We start from the raw sequence: 23244 nt of genomic DNA, 5'->3' as shown, positions 1-23244 counted from the left end.
ACCAGCCTTCTCAGCCCTGGCCGCCTTCCTGAAGCACCCGGATTGTTCCAGGTGGACAGCCAGAGCGCACGGTCCCTGCGGGGAGCCGACCTTGACCCAGCCGCCCCAGGGCCTGCAGCTCCAGCCTCCCTTGGAGGTACAACCCCACCCCGGGTGCTCAGGGCTCCCCTCCTCTCCGGAACAGGCCCCATGGGACCCACAGGCCGCTCTCCAAAGCGTTCAGTGACAGAATGGAGGCTCCGAGCAGAGCGGGTCTTGTGTGAGGGGGACTGGCCGCTTGGGGCACAGTTTCCCTAAGACAGTGAACCCCAAACTTAAAACTGACCTAGAAAACTTTCCCGTGACCTAAACCTTTGAAGAAAGTAAGCAAGAGACATTTTATGAATTAGCAAATATTTATTTTAAGTAACAAAGATTAGTTTTATACCATACGTATTAACAAAAATGGCTTGCTATAGAAAAACAAGCACAACGCTTCCTCCGGGCCACCCCAGTGGGAGACGCAGCGCCAAGAAGCTCTGCCCCTCTCCCACGGCCAACACAGCCAAGGCCTCCCACCTCGAGCCACGCGGGCCTGATCACGCACGGGTCCTACGTGTGGCCGCCCCTCTGCCCGCAGGCTGTGCCGACGCGGGCCTGATCACGCACGGGTCCTACGTGTGGCCGCCCCTCTGCCCGCAGGCTGTGCCGACGCCCTGCTCCGTCTCCAGGAAGCACAGGCAGAAGTGGTCCTTGCTGAGGAGGGCCAGGGAGTCCCCGCTCAGGTGCCAGCACACGGAGAGCACCTGGAAGTCACCTGGAGGAAGCCAGGAGGTTAGAGCAGGACAGACCAGCGTTCCAGGGTGACCCAGCTGGAGCCCCAGAGTTCAGCGGGTGGGAAGGCTCCCCCTGGCCTGGGACGCTAAACGCCGCGGGCCCCAGTCAAGTGCGCACACCCGGCGGCCCTGAGGTTTATGGGAAGGTGCCTCCTGAGAAGGGCTTTCACCTTCTGCTCGAGGCCGCGTTTGCTCGCGTCCCCGCTTGCGCTCACCTTCCCCGGGTACCTGCACCGACACGCAGCCCGCCGGCGACCACAGGTACACCTTGCCGCCCCCCGTGCAGATGGCCAGCCGGGCCTGCCGCGGGTCCCACTGGAAGCAGCGCACGGCGGACAGCTGCTCCAGCACTGCGAGCAGCCTCAGCTTCTGGATGTCCCAGATCCAGACGGCGGTGGGGACGCTGTCTAAGGAAGGAAGACGTGAACAGGCCCGCTTGAGTCCCCGTGCCGCTCACGCCTGAGGACGGATGCTGCCTGGGGTCTCAGTGGGGGGGGCCCTCCCCGGGGCTGCCTGGCACACACGGGAATCCTGTCGGCCTGAGCCCTGCTCCTTCCCAAAGAGGGACGTAGAGGGAGCAGAGGCCAGGGCCTGAGGCGCAGGCGCAGCGGCTGGGCGGCTGCTGCTCCGATGGGCCCAGTGACCCGAGACGCTTCTGCAGCAGGACAGGAGGAAGCACGTGCGGGAGACCCGCACCCCGACTCTCCTTTCAAGCCATTCGACTGCCCGGCCCCGAGGGAGCGGTGAGGGGACAGCACACACACGTGGACGGGCCACTGACCACTCCTCGTCGCCAGGAAGCAGTTGTCGGGACTGAAGGCCAGCGCCCCGATGCCGATCCTGGGGTTGGCTCTGTCGGCGGCAGGCTTCAGCGTCTGTAAGGAGACCGGCACCGAGGCAACCTCGTCTGGGCGTCAAAAGAGAGAGCACCCTGAGCCTCCCCGCGGGGCGAGGGCCTGCGGTCCTGCCCACAACCCCCTGCGGGGCGAGAAGCAAGCACAGGGCAGGGTCTTACGGAAAACAGGGCTCGGTGGGAACCTGGCCGCGGCGCACAAGGCCTGTCCTCGCGCCCTCCCCTGCGAGGCCGTGTTTCTGGAGCTGCGACGGGCCAGGCACCACTGCAGGGCCTGGTGGCCGTCCCAGTGGCTCCTCTGACGCCCTAATTATGCCATTTTACAGACGAGTAACGTCCCAGGTCCCCGACACAGCTGCGGTGTCTCCCTGAGCCCTTTGAGGGCCCTGCTCACCCAAGGAAGTCAGTGTTCATTAAAAAGTCGCCCTCAGAGGACCAGCCGTCAAATGAGGATTCCCAGGGCTTGTATTCAGTCAACAGAGCCAGTGGCCAGGCGGCCTGCTGGCTCACAGCTAAGAGACACGCTGGCTACCAGGCATCGCAGGAAAGGAGAGGATTTGAAACAACAAGGAGCGTCTGGAATCTACCTGGACCCAGAGAACTCTTTTTTCCATAATAAAAGGAAAGGAAAGGGGAGGAAGAGAAAGGCCCCCACCCCGGGCCCAGCTGCTCACATTCGCTCTCCGTGGAGGACAGGGGTGCTGCCGCTGCTCTGGGCGGAGGGAAGGCCAGGCGGCCCAGCACCAGTGGCGGGCTCTTCTCGGCCTCCTTGTACACCACCTGGAAGACAGACGGCCCGGGCAGGATGTGCAGCCGCGGCCCCGCTCACCGCGCCCTCCTGGGCACTCTCCACGAGGTCTCACCCCCGGGCCAGCACTTCAGTGGGGACGGGTGACAGATGGGCCAGGAGCGAGGCGGTGTGCGTCACCGGAGGCCTGACAGAAAGGACGAGCAGCCCGCCACCTTCAGACCGCACCGGCCGCGGGGTGGAAGGACCTCCGGCGAACCCTGTGAGGCCTGGGGCGGCGCCACCCGACCCGGCCGCCTTCCAGTCCTGTTCCTGCAGCTCCAGCAGGTCCTCCAGTCCCTGCCGGCGTCAGGGCTGCTTCTCTCCTCACCACTCACCCATCTTAGGCCCCTCACCAGCAGACAACTCACTAGGGTGTCTGTCCCCATCCCTGCTGTCCCCCCCGAGGCGGGGTGTCTCTCCGGGTCCCTAAGGTCTCCGAGCACCCAGACCGGCGCCTGCTGAATAAATGGATGCCTGTTCCCACCTCAGGGCCTTTGCACTCCTGTGCCTGTTCCTACTGCCGGAATTGCTCCTCCCCAAACCCCGCATCACCTCCTCCCCGTGTCTGCCCCAGGAGCCCTTGGCAGGCAGCCTTCCTACCCACCCCGGGAAGACACCAGCCCTCCCAGCCCTGGCCCAGACTCCATGGGGCAAGGGTCTGCCTGCTCTTCTCCGACTGGCCCAGAGCACGGTGGGTGCAGATGCTTGGCGCCTGCAGGCAGGGGACCCTGTTCACAGCGCAGAGCAGGAGCTGGTCCCAGAGCGAGCTGCAGGGCTGGGGGCTGGGGAGGGGAAGGACACCACTTTGGACCCCCTGGGAATGTGGCAGGAGAAACAAAGGCCACTGGGCAAGTCTGACGATTGAAATGTTACAGTATCAGAAGGTTATGGGGATGTAAGGACCTGTAGCACCATAAGTAACAGAAAGTGAAAGAGCAGTTTTCGACCCCCTTCCCCTAATACTGTTCAAACAGAAACGTGCTTCCAGACTTACTATTTTGGGATTATTAATGGTCGTGGGATGCCCGAATTCTGTGATCATTTTCCACGTCACGTGGTTAAGAATCCGCACCTGTGGCGGGGGGCGGGGGGGGGGGTGGAAACCACGTCGTCAGAGCCGCTGGGGCACTGGCCGTGGGCTTCACCCCGAGGACGCCCTCCCACCTTTCCGTCGTAGCTCCCGACTGCCAGGAACTGACTGCTGGGGCTCCAGGCCACGGACTTGATGCCCAGGGACCACTCGTAAGCACAGAACGTAGACAGCAGCCGGCCGTCCAGGGAGTAGAGCAGGATCTTGTACTGCCGAGACATTGAAATTGTTACTGAACCCAGAGCGGAGGCAGTGAGACTCGGGGCGGGGACACTGCCCTCCCCGACGGCGGTGGGAAACGGGGACGTGGGACCACAACTAGGGGAGCCAAGCGGTAACACGGTGGGAGGGGGAACCGGGCGCTAACAAGCTCCTCGGCTCGACGTCTGAAAGACGCAGTTAATGCGCTCGGCGTTCGGAGGCCGTGAGAGAAATACTGGAGTCGGCGCTTAGAGCAGAAAGGGTCCCGAGTGGGCTGTCTACCTCCAGGCAGGAGTCCCAGGCGGCCAGCACGCAGCCATTGGGGGCCCACTCGATCCCGGCCAGGTCCTGCGTGTCCGTGTCAAAGTGCTTGCCGAGCCGGGCGGGGGAGAGATGAAATTGAAAATGTTTTCAACAGATACACGAACGTTTATTTTATAACTGATGTGTTAACACATTCAGGATTTAATATCCTCATCTAGACACGGACAGAAACGTGTACAGCCGGGTCCTCCTGCTGTGCCGTCCGGCCTGAGCGCTGGGGAGGTTCCAGGCCGGGCACACGGCGCTGCGACGTGGCTCAGGCCTCCGTCCGCCCCGCGCCTGTACCTGCTTCTTGCCTGGCTGAGTCTTGTGCCTTTAAGACCAGCCCAGGCAAGACCCTCCCAGGACATCCCTGCCCCGTCGAGGAGGCCTCTGTCTGGCGGCATCCGGGGCTCCTGCCCGGCCAGGTGCGTCTGTGTCCATGGCCTCCTGCCCCACGCAGGAACGTGCTCAGTGTTAAACTCCGGCTCACCCTTCCGCCTGATGCAGCCACACGTATGCAAATACCACGGAACCAACAGGAAGGGAGGCGGCACCAACCTGGTGTCCTGTTAACTGTGAACACACCGCAAGCACGCGTCATCTCAACACATCCTACGAACGCCTGCCGGTGTGCGTGCCGCGTGGTTACAGGCAGCACCGGCCTTTGGGAATGTGGAATCACATTGCTCCATACCACGGAAGATGCCCTGGAACCTCAGACAATGCACTCCTCCCCTCCCCCCACGCCCCAGGGTCACTCGGCTCCCAGGTGGGGACAAGTCTCACCCGCAGAAGCTGCCAGTCGCTGCAGACCAAGATGCTCACGTAGTCTTTGCAGTCCCGTCTCTCGGCCAGCGCCAGGTAGCGGCCGTCCCTGGTAAAGGTTATTCCTGCCGAGAAGAGTGAAAGGTCCCGGGATCGAGAAGCAGATTGCAGCAGTGGTTTTCAAGTTAGAACGAGAAAGAGAAAGCAGAGGTCTGAAGAGGGGGACGCGGCACCCAGAGTCGGGCGTCTGTAGCAGGGAGTGTGTGTCTACAAAGGGCGGGGTCTCCACACCCTTGCTCAGACTTCTGACCTGCAGTGAACCTGCGAGAAATACACAGTGACCTGAGCCCCGATGAGCCCCAATCCATTACTGGGAAGTGCGGTGCCCTACGGAGTGTTGTGTTCTTAGGAAATTAACCGCAGGAAACTCAGCTGGTTCAGAGCAGGCTTGTCATGACATTTCCTATTTTTACTTTTGAATTTAAATTTGGAAGAAGTCAATTCAAGGTAAGACTCTGGCTGCAACCAGACTGTACTTTCTCGGTCCGTATTAGCGAACCGAGCCCGTGGCCACATTTCATACCTCATGGGTCAAAAGAACACCTAAATGACAGAGCTGTCACTTCCACCAAGAAGGGTGTGTGTCATCTGGAGAGACACTGATTCAAACTATAAAAATAAAAAATAAGTGTACAATTGCACGCCATTCACATGTGAGGTTCAAACTGCTGACGGCAAGAGAAAAAAATGGAAAGATCATTCAAACTATGTACTGCTTCTTTCTGTTTCTTAACTGAAATACCGCCACGTAACTTCAGGACTCAAGACAGTGGGGCACCCGACTGGCCAGCTAAACCCGCGGGGGCGGGCTCCCCGCCAGCACAGAGGACACATGCCTCTGGCCCTCCTCGGTGATGTCCAGGTGGGACAGGTCGCCACTTCCCCACTCCAGGCCTCACAGAGTTAAGTCAATGGAGGATTCGGTTCAGAATCCGGTGTGTGAGGTGGGGGTGCGAGACTGACATGAACTGGAGGGACCTGAGCACCCAGTCAGGCAGCAGATGTAAAGGGTTTACGTGTAAGTCCTTCTTCTTTGGCGTCCTAAAGGACAATATACCCTCCTTAGTCACTGACGTCGCGTACAGGAGAAGCCCTAGAGACACAGGTGGGAATGGTCACAGATGAAGTACTCACTAGGAGGTCTGGGATGTACTTTTAAGATAATCTGGGGGCGGGGGGGGGGGCGGGTACAGAGGAAAAACACTGGCTATGAGCTGACACACGGCCGAGGCAGCTCTTGCCTGTGTCTGAAATTTTCCAAGGTAAAAAGGTCCCCAAGCCCCAAACTACGACAGAGGAATGGCTTCTGAGTACCTCTGGCCGACTCACCCTGCTGACAAGCCTTAGGGTATTTGATGTAGGACACAGACTTTGTGCACAAGGACCAGACAGTTATCCGCAGCTGCCAGGGGCAAAGGGAGGGAAAAGAGAAAGGAAACAGCATATATTTAGCATCTTTGGAGAGTCCATTCCAAGTCTTACACCAGATCGTCAGCGCCCAAGCGAGAGATTCCCGCGGCAGTTCCCGCGTCAGCGGTCCCGTGGTGTTTTCTGCCTGAAGGCGTGTGTCAAACTCACATGTTACGATTGTTACATTTAAATTTTGTTTTGGCTGCGCCAGGCGGCTTGTGGGATCTTAGTTCCCTGACCAGGGATGGAACCCGGGCCACAGCAGTGAGAACGCAGAGTCCTAACCACCACTGGACTGCCAGGGAAGTCCCATGTTTGTTAAATTTAATGCTCCTGGTCCTTGGTTTTCATTTTGTGACAATATTATCTGAGTGACACAAAGTTAAATACAAGTTCATTGTAGTTCAAAGTACTGTCATCCCTCCTTTTCGGCCTAATTTATGTTTTATCACAGGCACGTCTGTATAGGAAACAGCAGCATATAGAGGGTTCAGCACTGCAGGGGTTTCAGGTATCCACGGGGTCCTGGAAGGCATCCCCTGCGGATAAGGGTGGGGGGATGCCGTAGTCACAGTTTTCACATAATAATAACCCTAAACATGCTGCTTAGAGAAACACGTCTAGGAGGGAGGCCACGCGGGACGCTCCTCAGTCCTCTGAAGCAGATGAAGGGCGAGCAGCTCTGCCTCACCGGGCAGCCCCAGGCTGGCAGGGACGGGAAGTGGCCCGACTCCGCGCATGGAGGCCTCTGTGGGAGATTTCTGGGGGACCCACCGTGGGCACATCGCGCAGGTAGCGACAGCTGCCCGGGCTGTTGCAAAACGGCAGGAAGCAGATATGTCAGTGAGGGACCTGCGAGTGCGCCAGGGATGGACGCCTGGGCTCGGGGAGCTGCGTTCGGGGTCGGTGGAGGGGGACGACCCAGAGCCTCCGCACTGTCACCCCGGCCCTGTGAGCAGGCAAGGCCCCCGCGCCCAGGCACGGGGAGGGCTGCTGGAGCCGCCCCAGACCCCCTCGGAGCCTCAACGTGAACAGTCACCCTTGACCGGAGTTTCCAAATGTTTGTTTCGGAAAAGCATGTCCACACCATTCCCATCGGCCGTCAGGGAAGGTAAATGGGTGCCCTGCCACCTCCAGCTCCCGCAGCCCCCAGGCCAGTGGACACGGACGAAGCTGTGTTTACCAGGCGTGGTTGTGAGGTAAGGAACACAGGCTGGAAAACTACTTTCATCAAATAAGCACAGATTTAAAAACTGTGGGACTTCACATGAAGTAAAACGCAGGGCCCTGCGTTTCTGTACCAGTGTGATTCCTGCAAGCTAGGCCCTTTTTCTTTTTTAGCTTAGGAGGTTTAAAAAATGAATTAACTGCATTTTCTCCACATTGTCTCTTAGGAAAGAAAAGAATCTGATGGAAGAATCTGATGTCCTGAACTGCCTCTGTGAAAAGCTCACGCGGCATTTGGGGACACAAGGGATGCAGACAAGCTGCAGGGTTGGCAGCACTTCTGGGCTGTACTCAAGGTAAAGCGCTTGTCCATCTAAGGCAAAGGTACCAGGGTGTGCAGACGAGGCACGGCCCAGGAGCGAGGCTCACCCTGACGACAGGCTTGTTCCCTGTAAAACCTGCTCTCGGAGGCCAAGAAGGGTGGAAAGGCACACGCTTCCCAGCCCAGCAGGTCTGGGTGTTAAATCCACCTGGACACGCACAGCCGGCGCCATCTGGCCTGGAACACCTGTCCTCCAGGTGAGCGAGGGAGAGGAGGGAAGGCCCAGGGCGCTCCTGACTGGGAGCCCCCCACCCCCTGCCCCATCCACACTTCTCTGTTAAAGGCAGAAAAGACACAAAGCACCTAAGCCTGATTTTTACCCGCCATCCCCCGTCTAAAGCCATCCCCCATCAAAAACCGTTAAAAGAAACCCAACTGTGTGTAACCTTAACAAATGCAGTGAGAAAGAGGCAGATAAACACCCGCCTCCCCTCCGTGAGCTCGAGGAGGTGGCAGCACCACAGGAGGGGAGAGCACAGGAGGACAGGCCAGAGGTGCCGAAGGGCAGGCTCCCGGAGGGCCGCCGACCAGGCCCGCTTCCGTGCTCACCCACACACCCTGCGGCGGGAAAGCGGAGGCCAGGGGGCCTTGACCTGGGATTTCAGGTCTGGTCCCACGGCATCACCGTCACCACCAAGGGTCCTTCCAAGGTGTCGGCCCTTCAGCAGGACCCCCCTCTGGGCTGGGCTGTGCTTTCAGGCGTTGCCACATTTAAGGGTGAACTGAAACGCTAATCTCGCCAGAGAACAGTCACTTTTGAGAAAGAGTTCCTTAGCTCATCTCCTTTCCCACAACACTTTCTAGCTGTCTTGACGTAAAAAATAAGTACATTTTTATTACTTGATCACTGCTGCCGGTGACCTGGAAAATTCCAGTACTTAAACAAAAATACTTAAAATGACGTTTTCCAACTCAGAGATTGTTTGGAAAATTAACTCAAGAAACACAGCAGGGTTTCCCTGGTGGCGCAGTGGTTGAGAGTCCACCTGCCGATGCAGGGGACGCGGGTTCGTGCCCTGGTCCGGGAAGATCCCACATGCCGCAGAGCGGCTGGGCCCGTGAGCCATGGCCGCTGAGCCTGCGTGTCCGGAGCCTGTGCTCCGCAACGGGAGAGGCCACGACAGTGAGAGGCCCGCGTACCACAAAAAAAAAAAAAAGGAACACAGCAAACTGACAGCAGCCCACCGAGTTCTTTATCAGTATGGATGTGCGTGGCTCCCCTCTCTTGTTAGAAGTGGGAATGCATTCAGAGGTCCAGTTCCTCCCGGTTTACACACGTACACCTGCGTGAACACCCTTGGCCCTTCCCCTGGACTGAAGCAGAGTCAAGAGCTGATACAACAGAATGGAAAACTTTGGAATAAATTTTATAAAGTATGTACGAGATCTATACAATGAAAATACCGCTTAGAAAAAAAATTTAAAGACTTAAGAAAACGAAAAGTATCCTATGTTCATGGATCCAAAGACTCAGTACTGTTAAGATGGCCGTTATCCCCAAATTGCTCTACAGATTCAACGCAATCTCAACTTTAAAATTCTGGCACAATTTCTTTTTTTTTTTAGAAATTGACTAATTTATTCCAAAATGGATACGGAAATACTAAAGACCCAGAATGGCCAAAACGACTTTGAAAAAGGACAAAACTGGAAAACACACTGATTTGGGTTTCCAGACCTACTATTAAGCTTTAGTGATCCGGAGCATGTGGTATTGGCACAAAGACAGACTAAGAGATCGATGTAACAACACAGAGTCCAGAAACAGCCCCACATACCTACAGGCAACTGATTTCTGACAAAGGTGCAAAGTGGGGGAAGGACAGAAATTCAAGACGAATCCCACATCTGAACTTAGCAGCTGACATCATAAAAACTCTAAAAGAAAACAGAAGCAGCTCTGTGATCTTGGGTTGGGCAGGGATTTCTTTAGACACAAAGTGCACAAATGATAAAAGAAAAAACTGACCCATTAGACCCCGTCAAAATGAAAGACTGCTCTTTAAAAGAAACTGTTAACAAAATGAAAAAGCAAGCCAGAGGCCAGGAGAGAATATTTACTAAACACGTATCTGACAAAGAACTTGTAACCAGAACCTTACAGCTCAACGAAAGGACAAACGGCCTAATAAAGAAACGGACGGATGATATGAACAGACAAGAGTTATAGGATGATGGGCACACAAAAGACGCTTAGTATTATCAGTCATATGGAAATCACCAAGAAAACCCACAATGAGACACCAGCACACATCAGACTGCCTAACAGAAGGGGCTGTGATGAGCAGCGTTGGTGAGACTATGGAACAAACTCCTGCACTGCTGGGGGGAAGGCTAACGGCACAGCTACTGCGGAAAAGAGTCCGCGGTTTCTTAAGCTGTAAACATACACCTCCCCGCACCCCCCACTCCAGGTTTTTACCCGAGAGAAAGAAAAACCCGCGTCCGCAGACAGCCCAGTGAGGGCATTCACGACAGCCCCATCGGCCAGTGGGCGACACGCGCAGGGTGGGGAATCCACACGGGGCGCCACTCAGCTCCGAGAAACCGGGGCTGATGCCCACAGACGCGGACGGATTTCAAGAAGAGCACGAGGCCGAGTGATGGAAGCCAAACACAAAACTCTGCACGCCACGTGGCCCCTCTCACGTGGAATCTGAACCGTAAACCAAGAGCGACAGGAAGCAGGCCAGGGGTGGGCAGCAGGATGACCGGAGGGCGGGAGGTGCCCACTGGGTGGTGTGGGCACGCTCCATGCCCACCGGGGCGGCAGCTACGTGTCCCAGCTCACGGTCCACACGCTGAAAGTGGGTGAATGTTGCTGTTCGTAAGTAGCTCCAATTGGCTTTACTGAGATAGAAGAAAAAGTTCTCTGGTCGGGTTTATTTTTTTAAGACAACTACAGGCTATTTACAACATACATACTAAAATTTAAGGATACGGAAAGGCTGAAAGTCAAAGGCTGAAAAAGATATACCCTGAAAGCCCCAACCCCGGAAGGATGGCGTTTGGCGCCATCATCTGACAAAACACACTGCAGAACAGAAGAAACTATGAGACGCGAAGAACCGTTCATAATAATAAAAGGCTCAGTTCACCATGAAACCTGGAACAGCTCTAGTAACAGAGCCTCAAAAACACACGAGGAAACCTGGCAGAGCAGAGGCAGTGAGGAGGGCACAGCCCTGTTACACGTTAACATCCTGTAACACAGGAGGGAGACGGGCCGACGATGGCACAGAATGGAAAATCGGGACCGATCGCGTCGCTGTAAAGAAATTCAGTTCTCGAGACAGGTGGTAAAGACGGACTTCTTAACAAATCCTGTTGGGAACAGATAAAAATGGATACACTCCTGACACGACCACTATAAACTCCACGTGAACCTGAAATACATATTTAAATTAAGTGTGTGCGTGGGTGTGTATAAAATAAGATACGGAAACTCGACGTCACCAATTCTTAGAGAAATGAAAATGCAAACCACAGTGCAGTACCACTGCAGTTCTACTGGACTGGCATCCATTTAACATCCTGATCAAACCGCATCTCCCACAACCAGGCGACCTCCCCTCCCCAAACGTCCGAGAGAGAACACCTGGATACGGGCTGGAGCAGACGCCCACAGTCCATTCCCTGCAGCATGGACCGCAACAGCTCCAATGCCCAGCACCAGCAGGGTGGCTGCATAAACCGTGGCATGACTTTCCCTACAAGGACTGAAAGAAGCAGTCAAACCCTCGACGTGGATGAATCTCAAAAACGATATCGAGGGGGAAGAAAGAACCACAACAGAACACAGAGTATGAATTCATTTAAGCAAACTTTAGACAAACGCACACCACAGTGTATGGTGTCTGCACACACACGCGCACACACAGATAAGACCTTGAGGTAAGTAAGGATGTGCTTAATGCAAAATGCAGAGCGAGGAGCCCCGCGGGCTGAGGTGGGGCCCACAGACACCCTGCGGTCCTGAGCGCTCTGTTCTCAGGCCTCACGGCAGCGCGCAGACTGCCTGTCAGTGAACCCTGTCCAAAGAGCACGGTTTCTCTTTCACACTGACAGGTGCCTGTCTGGGGGCTGGATTTGGGCCCGAAGAATTGTAAGCATGAAGCCTTTTAGATGAGGCTATATGAACAGCTCAAGTTCTCTCCAACAGCCCTGTAAAATGTCAACGTGTGTAACGTGGAGAGACCAGGCCCCCTTCACTGCTGTCTCCCTCCCCAACAGCCTAAACTGGCAGACATCAAACTCAATATAATGACGAGATGTGTTCACACCACCCCAGCCTTCCCTGATCCCCTAATGTGACACGCTGACGAGATGAGTTCACACCACCCAAGCTATCTCTGATTTACTGTCAGACTTCAAATGTTCTTCGCGCTCAGAGCTCCTGCCCAGGGCCCCATGTCCCAAGTAAGTCCAAGGCTTGAAGAGGAAATGAATGAAGAGGTTAGAAACACACAGATCAGATGTCTTGAGGGAAAGATGTAAATTTGTTCATCCTGAAGTTCATTTTCAATTGTTGAATCAAAGAACCTGTTCAAATCCTTAAAAATATAATTTAAGCTGTTCTTTTAAAAAAATCTTTTCTTTTCATTAAAACTGGGCAAAAAGATTATATAACAACACTCATGGGCTTATAATGCTCTGACCACTTACGACGTATACCCTTCCCCCCAAACCACCCACTCTAACGCTCCCAAGCAATTCAGGAGGAGGGGGCCTTCGGGGCGTCCCACTCACGTGGAATTCCGTCGTGTTGAGGATGTGGCGCCCATCGGGGCTCCAGCAGGAAGCCACCAGCCCTGCCGAACCCTCGTCTATTTTGCAGTGCCACTCTGGCTGCTCCAAAGACCACACCTACAGTCACAAGAGAGAGACGAGTCAGTGCGCTACGCAGGCTTGAAGCCAACCGGCCAAGAGCTGCGTGGCGGCGAACACGGGCGAGCCCTCGGAACCTTCCAGCACGAAGGGCTGGGCCCGGGTTGCACCGCAGAGGTAAGGCGCGCTACTCGGTGACAGCGTGTTGTCGTGCTTCGAAGGGAGCACCCCTCTGCTGTCCCTGAGACCTCACTTAGTTAGGTGTGGGGTCTACAACAAGACACATCTCAGCCCTCCCACACAGGACGAGCGAGTTGCTGGGCTGCCCTCTGAACACTGCCTGTTACTGAGTTAACTTGGTTACAGATCAAGGACACTTAAGTGTCTTCTTATCTTAAACTATCTTAAACTATGAGCGAACTATTAACGGCCTTTGAGCTGTGCTGCCTCTTCTTCCAGACCAGCAGGGCACAGGACGAGGCCCTTCGCGGGGGCTACGCTCCGGGACGGGGGGCGTCCGAGCCTCGGGCCGCAAACCTGCACCAGCCCCCGCTTGTAGAGGGCACACAGGATGAAGAGCGAGTCGGCCGACCACTCGATGTGCTGGATCTGGTCCAGGCACGTGTACAGCTGGCAGATCTGGAGGGTGATGGCATCCCGGACCACTAGCCGGTACTGGACGCAGGAAGCCTGGAGAGGGAGGAGAGAGGCGGGCGGTGTGGGCTCTGCAGGAGGGTGCTCTCGGCGCGGCCCTCCAGCCAGGGGCTGCCTCCTTCTCTCCCTGCACACACGCTGCCTGCCTAGATGGCCTCGTGCTCGTCATGTGGACAGCCTGTTCTCAACAAAGAGGAGTTAATGGAAGATAAAACTGAAATGTACAAACCAGGTGCCCAAACTGTTGAATCCCCAGAGAAAGTATTATTTTCAAACTCTCTACTGGAGTCAGGTTCTACTTTCTTCACTGTGTGACTAACCCTGAAGCAGGAAACGGCACTGCGGAGAGGCCCATCTGTGAACAACCCAATCCTCTCTGCTTCCATCACCTGCAGACAAGCTGTAAGGAGTGAGCAGGGAGGTGCAGGGCTGCGGGGGAGAGCGACCCCAGAGGCGCAGTTCCCTTCTGTTCAATGTCTGACTTGGAGCCTAAGCAACAGAAAGTCAACATACAGGTTTGAAATTCTGCAGGTCTAAGGACGCTTCATAAATGCTCCTTGACCTGTGATGAGAGAACAGAAGAGACATGTTGGTCTCTGCCCTCAGGTCCTGACACAGGGCTCCTGAATGAAACATGTGCAATTTCCTGGGTGACAGGAGCGTCTTTTGTTCTAGATTGGCAACTCTGGGTGGGCTCCTGGATGGGGCTGTCACCCGGAAGACCAAGCCAAGATTAGAAGCTTGGAAATTTCAGCCCCACCCGCCTTTCTCTTCGGTGAAAAGGACTAAAAATGGAGTTAATGATGGCTCAGGCCCATGCGATGAAGGCCCCGTAAAATCCCAATAATATGGGGTTCAGAGCTTCCAGGGGGGTGAGCACAGCCAGACACGGAGGGTGACGCACCCCAGATTCACAGGGACAGACGCTCCTGCACTCAGGGCCCCCCGGGCCTCACCCTGCGTACCTCTTCATCTGGCTGCTCATGCGTGTCCTTCACCATATCCTTTAATAAACTGGTAAACGTGTTTCTCTGAGTGCTGTGAGTCACTCTAGCAAATCAATGGAACCCAAAGAGGACATCATGGAACCTCTGACCTATAGCCAGTTGGTCAGACGCACAGGTGACAACCTGGACCCGCAATTGGCGTTTGAAGGGGGAGGAAGCAGTCTTGTGGGACTGAGCCCTTAACCTGTTGGACCTGGCGCTCTCTCCAGGTAGACAGTGTCGGAACTGAGTCAAACTGTAGGACACCCAGCTGGCGTGGTGGACAACTGCTTGGTGTGGGGAAAAAACCCCACATGGTTGGTGAACAGATGTGTCAGAAGTGTTGAGTGTGGCAGTCGTGTGGGACTCATAGGAGGAAGGGCTGGGGGGTTCTTACACACCCACATTAACTTATTCCTAATCCTGACTCTGAAAAGTTTAAGTGTTAATACAGGTTTCTTAAAGATACAGTTACTTTATGTCTATATTTGTTAATAATATCCAAATCCAAGCAAATAATTTCTATGATTGAGTAAACGTACCTGCTAATAGGAGAGTACCTCACAGTTCAAAAATCAAGAACTGACTTTTCAATGTTAATTGCTTCATTTTTGTATTTATCAAGGTCAAACTGGATTATTGGATTTTTGTTTTATAAACTCCCATTAAAAAAAAGCCACAAGAGGGACTTCCCTGGTGGCACAGTGGTTAAGAATCCGCCTGCCAATGCAGGGGACACAGGTTCGAGCCCTGGTCTGGGAAGATCCCACATGCCACAGAGCAACTAAGCCCGTGCGCCACAAATACTGAGCCTGCGTTCTAGAGACCGCGAGCCACAACTACTGAAGCCCGTGTGCCACAACTACTGAAGCCCGTGTGCCACAACTACTGAAGCCTGCACGCCTAGAGCCCGTGCACTGCAATGAAGAGTAGCCCCCGCTCACTGCAACTAGAGAAAAGCCCGCACGCAGCAACGAAGACCCAACACAGCCAAAAAAAAAAAAAAAAAAAAAAAAAAAAAAAAAAAGCCACATGAGTTTTGCATGGGAAAAGGAGAGTAGGGGAGGGATTGCAGATTAGAAATACCATGTATCCCATGCCTATCTTTTCATATTGTAGCTTTGAAAGCTGTGATCAGTTACAATAAGCTTGTTACAAAATGGAATGTTTGTAGCAACACTTGGAAAAACCTTATCAAATCTGTTGCAAGATATTAAAAATGGCAACATGGCCCTACTTTTTCCAGCACCTAGGATAGCGCTTTGAAGAACATGGTTCCAGTGACATTACTGTCTAGCGCTCACGATATTTAAATCAGAAAGATCTGATTATTTTGGTGTAAAACCAAAAAAAGTACCAAAATTAAATGAGGAAATATAATCTCTCTCTTTATAATTCACTAGAATTTTCATAAATGACCAAAGGGGGGGGAACCCCTAACGTATGCGGGAGTATTTTGAATATACCAAGGTTTTTTGGGGTGCCACTTAAGCTAAAGACATTTTGTATTTTGGAGCTGAATGCCATATTATGTGATTTAGAATAAAACCTCCACAAAGAAGGCAAACGTATACATCCATCCTCAAAGAACTAGATAAGGATGAAAGGAATGTTAACAAAACTCGAACTGAAAAAAGAATCAGGAAGCATCAGTTACTAATTAGTGAAACTGAGTACACTTTCTATAAAGCATAATTTTTCTTCTTCATGTCTTTCCAATGCCAATGATCCCTCACCCACCACATGCCCTCACCCTAAGATTCTGAGGAGATACACGGGTCACGCTGGTATATTTCAAAACTTAACTTTCATGTACAAGACAGCTCAGTGATGTCAGAAGCATTCTGCCACCCATGGAATCAGCAGCTCAAATCTCAGGAGTGCGGACAACTCTCTTTATCTGCGCATAGAATGCTGTTATCTAAATCATTCATCTGGCATGTAGTAGAAACGGGTGAAGAGGGCTGGGAAAGGCGACAACAAGCAGCTGCACCATTGCACCAGTTTACAGCCAACTGGTAGACTATATACGTGCCTTTTGTGACAAACTAACAACAACGATCCGATATCTCCTGTGTCCTCAAATCTGTGAAGGCAGCATTGCTTTTACCTGCCTTTAACAGATGGAAACCCAGGTGCAGGCATCAGGCGGCTTCCTGGGTTCCCAGGCTGCAGCATCTTCCCAGGTCCCCTTCCCAGGGTCACCTGTCTGCAGCACCTGCCCGGGGCCCACACCTGCAGACCCTCGAGCTCCCTCCATCCAGGCCCAGCGGCCGCCCCGCTCTCCGCTCCCTGGATCCCCACCTCCCGGTGAGGACAGGCGCCTCCCCGCTGAGGGCCCACCCTCGGCCCAGGCCCCGCGGCCGCTCACCAGATACTTGCCGTCCGGGGAGAACTTGCAGAGCAGGCTGGAGAGCTTGAACACCTCGGAGAAGTTCATGGCGGCCGCTGGACCCCACGACCGCGAAACCCAGCCCGCCGCAACCGCCCCTCCGCGACCGGAAGTGACGGAGGACGAGCGCCGCAGCCAGTCAGGGCTCCGGGCGGGCGCGTGCATTGTGGGGCTTGTAGTTCGCCACCCGGCACCCCGCGCGCCGCCGCGCCTTAAAGGAGACGCGGCGTTTCGTCCCACCCGGGATTTCCGCCGGTGCTCGGGTGTGGGGAGGTCCCCTTCAGCTAGGGTTGTCAGATAAAATGCAGAGAGTGCACTTAAACTGAATTTCACATAAACAACGAATCATTTTCTAGGAGAAATATGTTCCCAAATACCACATGGCACGTATTTATGCTGAAAAACTACCCCCTTATCTGAAATTCAAATTTAACTGGCGTCCTGTGTGTCTGTGTATTTATATTCATATATTTATATTTAATGTAAAGACATATTTACATGTAAATGTATTCAAACATAAACATGTGCTTGCGTATGGAATGTATAATATAGCGCATAATACGTATACTACATTTTATACATGGAGTATGAGTAAATGTTCGTTTTCCTTCGCCTCTTGGCGCAATCCGGCAACCGTGCCTGCAGCAAGGCCCTCACTTCGCGCCCAGGAGCTGCTCTCATCCGGGAAGTCACGAATTTGACGCTTGCTCCGCACGGAGAGCACGTGGATCGCGCGCGCCCGCTTGTCCATCTCACGCGCGCACCTGCGCTCGGACCCGCGAGGAGGAGGAGGACAGCCGGGTCCGGACCCGGGGCCCCGCCGCACCCGCCCTCCGCACCGACGGGAGCGAGCAGCTGCGTCGGCGCTGGCTCTGCCGACCTTGCCTGCCCCGTGAGGGCCTTGTCCCCTCGCCCACTAGGGACTCCGGGTCCTCTTCACCCAACATCAGCCTCCCCCCACACCCCCGCCAGGCCCTGCCGGCGCCTCTGCCGCCCCAAGATGACACGTACCCTGACACCCAACCCCGCTCCTGCGTTCTGAGAATCGAGACCCGGCCCGGGTCCTCCTCGCACCTCCGCGAGCCTGGCCCGCGTCTTCGCCCTGCGGAAGCCCACCGACTTCCCAGAACGAACGGGTAGGGGATGCGTACAGGTGTCCTGCTCGGCGGTGCCGGCCTTTTTTTTTTTTCCCTGGCCAGATCAAACCCTGTGTGATTCGTCTTTGGGCGCCCCCCCTTACCCCGCACCTTGCAAACAGTAGGTTAGCCATAAAGGTGTGTGGCAGTCAGCCAGACGGGCCAGGTGAGGTGCGGACGCCGTGCAGCAGTCCGGGGCTGTGCACAGTTCCACGGCAACATTGCCGCGTGGGTTCCCCTGGCCTGGGAGCCTCGGTCGGAGGGAGATAACGGGTCCCTTGAGCACCAGAAGGCAGCGTACAGCACGTGCCCGCCGCCTAGAGCCTTCAAAATTCGCCAGCGCGTCGGGTTCTCCAGCCGAGGCCCTAGGACTGGGTGAGAGCCCTGAAGAGCCCGTCTGCCCTGCGGGGGACGCGGGCCATGGAGCCACAGGTGTCGGGGCCTGAGGGAAGTCTTCGCCTGAGGCGGTCTCTGCGCGTAGAAAGCAATCCCCAGTGCATGACCCACGTGTTGCCTTGGACACCCGTGCGTACCTGCGCAACGCGAAACGGAATCCGGCCCCGGGGGCCGGGGCCGGGATGGGAGGCGGCGGCGACCCGGGAGTGTTTGCTTACAGAATTATTATTCCCTGGGGGCCGTGGTCACATCCTCCGCCCAGGAAGAAAGAAGGCTGGGGCCGAGAGTCGCGTCCAGGGGGTCCCCGCGGATCCGTAATGCGGGCCGGGGCCGAAGCGAGGCCGTGACCTCCGCTGGGTGAGCGGTGTAGGTGGCGCGCCCTCCGGGGCGAAGGAGCCCGGCTAGTACCACCCGGAAGCAAGCGGCTCCATTTAACCCCGGATCCTGGGGTCGCGACCTTCACCCCTGTCCCTAGCAGGTCACAGCCAATGCGGACACTCCGCAGACCTGGGTGGCAGCGTCCCTACGATGCGCGGCCCTTCCCCTTCCCCTTGGATCCCCAGCGCCCGGCGCCAGTGGGGGAGGAGGAGGGGGACCCGGAAGATGCGATGTCTCGGGGAAAGGAAGGCGTCGGGACGCGGAGTCTGCATCTCTGCCCCACACCCCGGCTTCCGCGCGCCCTTGCCCTCGCTCCCAAGCCGGTCGAGGGTCGCCGTCCCATCTCCGCAGCAGCAGGGCCCCGGCGCCCTGCCCGCGATCAGCCCGAGGCAGGCCCCGCCGGGGCCGACAGGGGCGACGCGCGCCAAAAGGCGGCGGGAAGGAGGCGGGGCGGAGCGTGCCCCGGGACCCCGACTCAGACGCGGCCAGCTGGGGGGGCGGAGCGCCGGGCGGCAACCTTGGCCCCAGCCTGGCCCCGCCGCCCAGCGCTCCTCCTGCCAACGGCTGAGCGGCCCGCGCTGCCTTCCCGCCGGCCGGCTACGGAAGGCGCTAACGCCCGCGGCCACCCCTCTCCGCGGCGCCTCCCCTCCCCGCGCCCATATAACCCGCCTCGGCGGCCCGCGCCCGCCCTGCCTCCCCGCCCGCGCCCGCGCCGGCCCAGCTGCACCCGCCTCTCGGCCCGCGCCTGCCTTGCGCCCCCGAAGGGGTTACGCGGCTAAGCCGGGGCGGGCTAGGGCATAGCTTCCTGGGGCTCCGACGGCACCAGGTAGGCAGCGCGGGGACCTGGCGCGAGGGGCTTGGGCGCGGTTGGGCTCCGCCGGCGGGGCCTGAGCTCAGGGCAGCCGGCGCACTGGCTCGCGGCTCCGAAGCTGGGAGGCGGTTAGAGGAGACCGTGTGCACGAACTCGAGAGAGGGTGACATGGAGGCTACCCCGAGTCCGACCAGCTCGTGGGGCGGGGCACGTGGGGCGGCGGGGAGCCCGGGTCGGAGTCCAGCCGGCCAGGAGATGCGGCGTCCTGCCAGCAGTGCGGCGGCCTTTGGGGCCTGGAGCAGTCTCCCTGGGATTCCCAGAGGGCCTGCCTGGGGTTAACTCCTCTCCACCTCCGCTTCAAGGGGACGTGGAGAACGCGACCCCGGGGAGAGGCTCGTTTGGGGGTGCAGGCGCCTGTTGCTGACGAGCCCCTCCCTGCCGGCCCCCACTCCCTCTGCACCTGCGAGGGCTGTTACCGATCTGGAGGCGTTAGCCGCCCCACTCCGCACAAGGCTGAGTGAAACCCAGGTCTTCCCCTGGACCCGGAAAACTGGGCATGCCCCCTAAGCTGGTCCCAGGGAGCCAGGTTCCAGAGCGGCATCTCTTGGCGGCCCTGAGCTGGCCCGGGTGCCCCACCTGTCTGCCTCCTGAGTCTGTTCCAGCTGGGGAGAGGATGGGTCAGAATGTGGTCCCTGGGCCGCCGGCCTGGCCAGAGGTGACACCTCTTTCCTGGATCCCTTCTCTCCAGATCCTCCTGGCCTCGCACTCACCCTCCTTTTAGGCCCTGGATTGCGGGGTGGGGGGTAGTTATTATTACCTTCTTACTCAGCTCGTAGTTTTGTCTGGTCCCTAAGTGGATTTGCACAAAGTATGCACGTGTCTACATGAATACCTGGGTGACAGGTAGACCATTGTCAATCAGCAAGGGGCTGGGGGTGGGGGCGGGCGGGGGAAGTGTGCTGTTCATCTCTGACCAGAGGTCATTTGGTCCAAGTATCCTGTGGCCTGTTTATTAAATACTGGACATTTGGGAGCCATCAGCTCAATGGTTTTCTTTTGTTTTGTTTGCTGACGTTGTTGCTGTTTATTTGTATTAACCTTAATAATTAGCTTTGGGGGAAAATGCACCGTATACCAAAAATCCAGCACCCATCTCTCGATTTACTCAGTAAAAGTGTAAAAAGAATTGTCTTGAGAACAAAAAGACAGTATTTAAAAACTTGCAACGTGTGAATGTATGGAGTATGCATGTGATTTTAAAAATAAGACAAAAAGGTGTGCGGGTACCAGAAGCTGTCAGGGTGTCAGCAGGAGGCTACCAGAGGAACGGGCGCAGGAAGCTCAGCCCTGTCTCGAAGTCCTGGTGAAGGTTCTGGAGAACAAATTCCGCAGGGCAGCCCCATGGAAGGGCCAGTATGGTGCAGTGGTTAATCGTGTGGGTGTGGAGGTCAGAATGTTAGGGTTCAGATCCCCTCTTCGCCACTTACAAGTCAGGGACCTTGAGCAAGTTACCTAACCACTCCAAGCCTCAGTTTACCCATTTGTAAAAAAGGGCAGTAATAGCCCCTGCCCCAGAGGATTGGGAGAACAGTAACCAAGATGCCACGTCTAAAGTTCTTAGAATGATGCCTGGCACACACACGTGGGCCCCGTAGTGCCGGCTGTTGGTGCTGTGCCAGAGACTGGAGAACCAGAAGTCCTTGGCGAGGTGGAGGGCATAGTTCCCTAGTAGCCAACAGGTCTCCCCTGGGAGCGGGTGGGGGGAACGGAATGGCCGGCAGGGAGGCAGGAATCTGCCTGTGGTTTGGGTGGAGGCTGATGTCCTCTGTCAGGGGTACTGCAGCAAGAATGCCTCCTTTAATAGTTATTTATAGGGTATTACCCACATCCACAAGTGGGATGCAAATGACACAGCCAAGATGGCGAGGAAAAGGAGAGGCTGAGAATTTAGGGACAGGACCTGGCGGAGGTCCTGCCTGTAGCCAAGGACGGCATTCATCCCAAGATTCTGACCCCAAAAGGGAAATCGTTTCGTTGGTGGCTGAAAGGAAGCTGCATGTTCATCTAACTGGGAGACAGTTTCCGGTCACCAAGCTCAAGGGGAATTTATCCTCCAGAGACTTGTATAAAAGATATTGCACACAGGTTGAACTTTGGGTTTGCAAAAAAAACTCCAAAAAGCAAAACCCAGAAACATTCTTCAATTGTGCGTTTCTTCTGTCCAGCCCCCATAAAAGGTAAGGGCACATCCTTATTTTCCAATTTGGGCGTTTCTGTGGGAGTGCTGAGTCAGTGTTTTAAAACTAGTCATTTTCTGATAATTTAGTTTCACACAGCAAAAAGGAAAAAAGAAACCGAGAGGTGTGGTCCCTTGTCACCCTGACCATGCTTCTGTCTGGATGGTAAAGGCCTAACTATGATGGGGATTGTGTCCCCAGGACACTGTGTGACAATTTACCCCTGCAAATTGCTGTCAGGTGATCCCATGTCCTGCCCAGATTTCTAGAACATGGAAAACACATCTGGAACTAGCAGCATCCATTTGTGTGCAACCAGAACATACAATATCTTTTCTGTTTTTAATTTGCCTTAAGTAGGTTACATAGGACGCCCGGACAATCGTTTCTCTGTGTAACGCAGAGGAAAATTGATTCTGTACAAGAAAATCTCCCTCTGCTCGTCGGGCTTCAGGTGAAAGACAGCTTTCACCGAAGCCGGCTCTGAGAGTCTGCACCAGTGGGCGTAAACTTTCCATCTGTCCCCACCCTTCGTGTCCACTCTCTGGCTGGGGTATTCCTTTGCAGACCAGACATTTGCTCCTCAAAAGTGCTTTCTTTTCCTGGAGATGCTCCCCCGAATCAGAGACCCAAAGAGAACAAAGCTTCTTCCCAACGGAATCACTGATATTTTCAGTGTGCGTGGCAGCTGCTACGGACATCTCAAAATTTCGTTTGTGCTTGTCACTGAGTTGAAACGAGTCGCCATACGTGCCGCCTACGGCCCCACCATCACCATCTCACAAATGTGCTTTTATTTTATTTTTATTTTGCCTGAGCCACACGGCTTGTGGAATCTTAGTTCCCCGACCAGGGATTGATCCTGCGCCCTCGGCAGTGAAAGCGCGGAGTCCTAACCACTGGACCGCCAGGGAATTCCCCCAAATTTGCTTTTAAATATCATCATAACTGTGTTAATTTCCTGGGGCTGCCATAGCAGGTGACCACGAACTAGGGGGCTTAAAACAATTAAAAAAAACAAACATTCTCTCAGGGTCTGGAGTCCAGAAGCCCCAGATCCAGGTGTGAGCAGGGCTAGTTCCCTCTGGAGGCTCTGAGGCGGAATCCGTCTGCGTCTCACTCCAGCTTCCGGGGCTTGTAGACGCAGCACCCCAATCCCTGCCTCCGTGTTCACACGGGCTTCTCTCTGTGTCTGTGTCTCCCCTTTGCTGCCTCTTATAAGGACACTTGTCATTGGACTTAGGGCCCACGCTAATCCAGGGTGATCCCATCTTCAGATCTTTATCTTACACATCTGCAAAGGCCCTCATTTCTAAGGCTCTGGGTAGACATATCTTTTGAGGGGCGGTTGCCATTCAACCCACTAGAATAACCATAATTCAATGTAATTGGTTTCCTTTGTAATTTTTTTTTTTTTTTTTTTTTTTGGCCTGCACCGCTTGGCTTGAGGGATCTCAGTTCCCTGCCCAGGGATCGAACCCGGGCCGCCCACTAGGCCACCAGGGAACTCCCTGAAATATTCTTCTGAGAAGCAGTCCTAAGTCTTCGGGCTGCCCAGGGGCCAGGACACAAAAGGTGAGGAAACGTT

The 23244-nt window shown here is 55.4% G+C and overlaps 1 protein-coding gene across 1 annotated transcript; it reads right to left on the bottom strand.

Moving 5' to 3' along the window:
- Positions 1-634: 634 nt before the first annotated feature.
- On the bottom strand, positions 635-16784 carry WRAP73 (WD repeat containing, antisense to TP73). The gene is made up of 12 exons (XM_082832631.1): positions 16678-16784; positions 13204-13356; positions 12589-12705; positions 6210-6282; positions 4842-4945; positions 4032-4118; positions 3623-3757; positions 3453-3530; positions 2343-2448; positions 1597-1722; positions 1031-1222; positions 635-796 (listed from the first exon to the last, which is right to left on the bottom strand). Exons 1-12 carry the CDS (start codon positions 16744-16746, stop codon positions 654-656), a joined length of 1383 nt encoding a protein of 460 aa, XP_082688757.1. The 5' UTR covers positions 16747-16784; the 3' UTR covers positions 635-653.
- Positions 16785-23244: the final 6460 nt, after the last annotated feature.

Source organism: Leucopleurus acutus (assembly GCF_964270905.1).
Source record: "Leucopleurus acutus genome assembly, chromosome: 2".
Lineage (NCBI taxonomy): Eukaryota > Metazoa > Chordata > Mammalia > Artiodactyla > Delphinidae > Leucopleurus > Leucopleurus acutus.
This window is presented reverse-complemented; position numbering and strand designations above follow the sequence as displayed.